We start from the raw sequence: 5992 nt of genomic DNA, 5'->3' as shown, positions 1-5992 counted from the left end.
TATTCCTTGGATTAGTATAGAAATAGTTAGCATGAGGAGATAACCTTCCATTAAAAGATTATTACCAATAAGTAAGTCGATCTATCTTAAATGTGAACTATATATGGCGTGTATGAACATTTTGACAATGTCCATTCCACTCTTTACCACAATACATTTTATATGTTTTGACTTTAAGTTAAGTTTGTTTAAGATTTATATGTTTACTAGTAGTAGTGCCCGCGGCTTCGCCCGCATTTAAAAGAAATAATATGTATACATAAAACGGAAAATTTGTACCTGCATTGGAATGACAGTGGTGCCATCTGTCGAAAATTGGTCTTACCAACTTCCAACCCTCGTGGGCTCTTGCACAACAACTTTGCTAAAGATCATCACTTGATCAAATGCATAGTTTCCGATTCTATAACTACTAACGAATTAAAAATTAATTAAAAAAACCTTTTCCCACGGACTAAATTGTGAATCTAAACCATTCTCAAGTCCCCTTGAACACACACAACAAATTTCATCAAAATCAGTCCAGTCGTTTAGGAGGAGTTCAGTGACACACACACGCACGTAAGAAATATATATATAAAGATTAATTGAGTAGTGTAAATGAAAGAAACAAACAGAGCAACGTGGTAGAGCCCTTAATTTAATATGATATGGGTATCAAATTAAATAGTTTATATATTATCTATGTAAATAATATGAAAAGCAAAGAAAAAAAATGTTTTTAAAATCTTTTTTAATTAAACTTATAATTTACAGTTAGATTGGTATTGATTATTCACACAAGTTTACGAAAATTTCAGGGTTCCTTTGCATCTTCTGTCTTGCATGGTCTTCAATATCCGTATTCTTGGTATCCCTTGCGGTGGCCACCTTGATTACCGCCCTGACCATATCCTTGATTGCCAGGGTAGCCCTGGTTACCAAATCCGGAGTTTTGGTTACTAGGTCCAAAACCTTGATTTCCCGGTCCATATCCTTGGCCACCCTGTCCAAAACCTTGGCTACCCGGTCCATGACCCTGGCTGCCAGATCCGAAACCGTTGCCCGGTCCATAGCCTTGGTTACCTGGTCCAAAGCCCTGGCTGCCTGGCCCAAAGCCTTGGTTGCCAGGTCCAAAGCCTTGATTGCCGCCTCCAAAACTTCCTCCTCCTTGATGGCCTCCTCCCTGGTTTCCTTTTGCCATATCGCGATCTTCTCCGTGATAATATGGAGCACCTGTCAGTAAAATAAGAATTTCACTCATCAGTATTTTTTTTCTTCTTTCTAGATTATATTGATTATCTTAGTTAGGTACAACTTGTGTTTTTGTACTACTCATCTCATTGATATAGCATGAATTTCAATTAGTTGAAGATGGATATAATGTTTCTGATTAATCAACACTACTTCTTATATGTCGGTTCTGAACTCTAGTTTACAGTTCGATCATAATACATAAGGCATTCTAATATAGTCGTCAGGGTCAAGGGTCAAAAAAAAAAGTTAACACTTTCAGTTTGGACGTCTATCATCTACAATTGCAGTGGCTATTTAAATACTCTATGTCTGTTTAGTGAACTCAAGATAAGATTAAATTCCTTTCTGTTATCGGCCTTAGATGCGTTGCTAACCCTGAGGACTAAGTTGGAATGACTCAGGTAACTATGTTCTTTACTATAACCCTTTAAACCAGAACATAATAGCGCTTAAAAATATTTTACAATCGTTTTATAGTAGCTATTTGGCAAAAATAGCTGGGGTGGTGCCTCCGTAGTTGAACCAAAAAGGGTTCTACCACCTTTAAGAGTTTAATTAGCGCTTAAAACTGCTTTAAGTTGGTAGAAAAGTGGCGCGGTTTTGCGTCTCGAGTCGAACTACAAAGGATACATTCTATATATAGGCACTCGAGGAATGGACAGTTATGATTTTGGTGAAATGGACTGATAAATAGGCATTCTTAAATAATGTACTAATATATAGGTAGGTACATACCGTTAGCCGCCATTGCCAGAGCTAGTAACACGCAGACAATCTGAAACTAATGGAAAAATATAGAATTAATTAAAACAATAATTTTTGGGTAATAATTTCTTGTATAAACATAACAATATTTCTGATAATTTATCGCAAGTTCAAGTTCATATTAACAAACAAATTATGTTATCTCGATTTACGTAATAATTCTTTATTGTTTAGATTTAAAAAAAGTTGTGATAATTCTTCACTAATTTGTAGAGATATATGCTTCCTCCTATTTTTGTTACAAAAATGTTAAGCGCTGCTGTGTCCTGGTTTGTTAAAACACTTAAGAGGCGTTCCAACTTAGTTTTGAAGGGTAATGTAATAATACTAATAACAAGTGATTTGCACCCGAATTCAGTTACCTACTTCTTGAATTTAAATTACAAATGTACACGATAACCATTTACGACAATTTTAACAAAAAAATATTGGAATGTGATGACTAAAAATAAATAAAACTTTTATCCCGGCATATATACCAAAATGTTGAAGACAGGGCGGAATCTGTTACTTAAAAATATAGACAAGAGGAGAGTATTGATTCCTTTCAAACATAACCTATCCCGTACCTACATTATAAGTTGAAACAGTTTTGGATGAATCGCCTCAAAATCTATTTATCAAATATTTTTCATATAAAATATAGCCTATGTTACTCGTGGATAATGTAGCTTTCGAATGGTGAAAGAATTTTTAAAATTGGTCCAGTACTTTTTGAGCCTATTCATTACAATCAAACAAACAAACAAAGTTTTCCTCTTTATAATATTAGTATATATATTGAAACGACATAGATATATGTTTTTTTTAAAGTATTTTCAAAATTTATTTTTATTTTTAAGTATTATCTATTGTTTTAAAATAAAATAACTTAATAAAAAGAAATTACCAGTTTTCTTATTCCACGCACTATGTTTTGTAGGTCTTACATGTATCAAGTTACTAACTGAATAAAACAAATAGAGACTGCCATTTATATGCGTATTACATACAAAATATATATATGCACATGTCATTTGTCGTTATCATAATTTGATTTATGTCTGGCACAGAGATATACAAAGAATTAGTACGTATGCGAAACATTATTGTTTTAAGATTTAACTAGAAATAAATATTAATTAAAAATGGGCAATTGAGGCCATGTGGTGCGCGGTAACATTCAATATGACGACAACAAAATTAAAAATGATGACAGGGATATTTTTTTGTATTAATATAAGAACGTCGAGACATTATATTATAATATAGTGTTATTGTAAATTAACATCAAAATGGTCGTATGTTTTAATGAAGAATAAACTAAGAAGCAGAAGTAAACGCAACAATATTTCACTTATTTGCAGATATTGCCTATAGAGGCTACAGTGGGTTTGCTCTTACTAATTAATACTATTAGTATCTACTGTATTGTAACCTATTCTTATGGGACATGTTATAAAAATCGAAGACATTAAATATATAAAAAAATAACTCACTTTAACCGCCATGTTTATTAATTCCGTGTCACAATTGTTAGTGAAGTATGAACCACAATAATGTTTAGTTGCTTTTATACCAGAGTTATCTCCTTTGACCTCTGAACGCATGATTAATGTAAGATCTGGTACCAACTTGACATAATTATTTTGTTTTCCAAATGAATACGAAAATAAGCAGATTCTGGGAAGTTTGTTGCTCTTTGTTTAAATATTTCCTACGAATTTAATGGAATTGTTTAATTACCTTTGAACTATTTGTTTTGCGTAGTGATAACGTCTGTAGCGCTGCCCAAGGTTCTCTTTCCAACTACTTTTAAGGAGGTAGAACCCTTTGTTGTTCGAAACCGGCGGCACCACCGCCACACCACTTTCTGCCTCAAAACAGCAGTGTTAAGCACTGCCGTGTTCTAGTTTGAGGGGTGTGGTAAGGGAGACATACTTTTCTGAGGCGTTCCAACTTAATCCTCAGGGGTAGCGGCGCATCTGTGGCCGACCTCAGGTAGGAATACCTAATCCTATCTGGGGTTGATTACAGATGTCCATGGGCGGTAGGAGCCACTTACCATCAGGTGGACTGCATGCTCGTCTGCTACTCCTATATTATAAACTAGACGGAAATCTAAATAATGGAATTAGCTGTTCTGTATCTGTCCGAATATTTGACTTTCTGTATGTGTATTTATTCACATCATATTGTGTTCACCTAATAAATAAATTATATAATTAAAATTTCGATTTAGGGCCCTGACAATTAACGTTCCTTAATTCATATAATCGAAGATATTTAAAAAAGAGACAACAAAAAATCCATATATGTCTTTAAAGTTTTCTGCAAAAATATGTTTGCCTCAAGCACTGATGTAAATATAAATAAAAAATAATAATAATAATAATAAAATAATAATTGTCGGTACTATTATTTTTAAATTTATGCCCTTTACATGAAGTTCCGTAATAATTCCCTTAGGCTGACCGCTCATTGGGTTACTACCGCTCACTACAGCTTGAGCAACGTGTTGCATTAGCGACAAAGTTGTGGTTAACGCGACTGTATGTCAAATTGCAGCGACTAAGTAGCATAACCACATGTTGTATACATAATATGCAGATGCGTAGATACTCGCCTATTAACAGGTCCTTCGAATAAAATCAAACATTTATCGTCCGCCTGTCGCTAAAACAACAATTTGTAAGCCTGGGAAGCAGCGGCTTCAATAACTACTCAGTCGCTTAACCCACAAGATGTAGCTTACACAACTATCACCAATGAGCGACCAGCCTTACCAATTTCCATTGGGTGACTCTTAACCTTAATAAAAAACGAAATTACATACCCTTTAACAAATGAATCATGACTGCCCAAAACAATGTTTCGAAAAATATTTTAACCGTCACAAAAAAATGTTCTTCCTGCTTCGTTTTCTTGTAACCTACTTGGGCATCGTGAAATTGTTCATGGAAACTTTAACATTAAACTTTCGAAATGACTCGCTAATATGGCGATGGGCAAAAAGTGGCCGTTGGGACAACTTTTACTATATTTACACTCGTTACATGCTCGACAATCTTTCCGTGCGTATGTAGCATCTCATCAAACCTATTATGTCCAATGGGTACGGTTCGCAAAAAAAGTGAGATATAGTGTGGAGTCTTTTTATATGTAACACTTTTTACTTTAGTTAAGTTCCTGTTTACTTTAAAGGTACTCGTGATTTCAAAGGATTGCTTTAGTGTAGACATATTTCAATGTTTATATTGTCTTAGTTTATACCATAGATTAGTAAAGATTACTCGCTCCTAGCAAGAAAATGTAACCTTTTGATAATTGTCACTATCAATTATTTTCGTGTTTGAAAAATATAAAAAAATGTAATTTTTAGATCATTTACGAATAAAACGATGTTTCTTCGCACTTTTTCTTCGACATCGTGTTTTAACTGTGCATGTCGGCATTATTCCGGGTAAATTACACCATGACAGCCATTAAACGGCTGATAGAATTGTCAGCCGTTTAAGTCATTTAATGGCTTAGATATCTATACTTATCTATGGTTTATAATTACAAGCTTTAATTTAACTTGCTTTGTTAGAATGTATGTGAGGGTCAAATATTGCAAATTAAAGCTATTTCATATTCCTGTTCCATATGTGGAGGTTTGTGGCGTTATTGTAAAACCAATATGGCGATCCAATTATTTTTTATACTCCTCATTATGAGTATTAAATGAAATAATTTTCTGAGAAGAATAAAAACGTGTGGTTATAAATTATAAATAATAATATCATATACAGTTACAAATATAATACATTCGAATATTACTTGATATGATATCGTTTTATTCGTCTCGAAAAATGAGTTCTGATACTATTATCAAATTATTTTAGTTACACTAATAACAAGTGCTATCATACAATAACACGATTCACATACATACAAATTATAATTAAGCGCTGATGTTTTTTATCGTTTTATTTTATTTCCTATTTATTATTATTATTATTATTTAGTA

General features: G+C 33.2%; 1 protein-coding gene across 4 annotated transcripts; it reads right to left on the bottom strand.

Annotated features, from left to right (window-relative positions):
• Positions 1-716: 716 nt before the first annotated feature.
• On the bottom strand, positions 717-3583 carry LOC140746435 (uncharacterized). 4 transcript variants are annotated; one of them, XM_073078582.1, is made up of 3 exons: positions 3480-3583; positions 1972-2017; positions 717-1215 (listed from the first exon to the last, which is right to left on the bottom strand). In XM_073078582.1, the coding sequence occupies exons 1-3, from the start codon at positions 3489-3491 to the stop codon at positions 833-835; spliced, it is 441 nt and encodes a 146-aa protein (XP_072934683.1). In that variant the 5' UTR covers positions 3492-3583; the 3' UTR covers positions 717-832. The 4 variants fall into 4 exon arrangements, with proteins under 4 accessions (XP_072934683.1, XP_072934692.1, XP_072934700.1 ...); XM_073078591.1 differs by having other exon boundaries at positions 1972-2011; positions 3480-3541; XM_073078599.1 differs by lacking the exon at positions 3480-3583 and adding an exon at positions 2891-2971.
• Positions 3584-5992: the final 2409 nt, after the last annotated feature.

This window comes from Epargyreus clarus, unplaced genomic scaffold (genome assembly GCF_041222505.1).
Source record: "Epargyreus clarus isolate Ecla_fem2 unplaced genomic scaffold, WU_Ecla_fem_2.2 ptg000002l, whole genome shotgun sequence".
Classification (NCBI taxonomy): Eukaryota; Metazoa; Arthropoda; class Insecta; order Lepidoptera; family Hesperiidae; genus Epargyreus; species Epargyreus clarus.
The sequence above is the reverse complement of the archived record's forward strand: the minus strand, read 5'-3'. Positions and strand labels throughout refer to the sequence as shown.

What these genes read in the sequence shown, in the direction of transcription:
- LOC140746435 (XM_073078582.1), bottom strand. An exon ending in TCTGGCAATGGCGGCTAACG is followed by an intron (nt 1,216 to 1,971) that starts GTATGTACCTAC and finishes TTTTACTGACAG; the next exon opens with GTGCTCCATATTATCACGGA.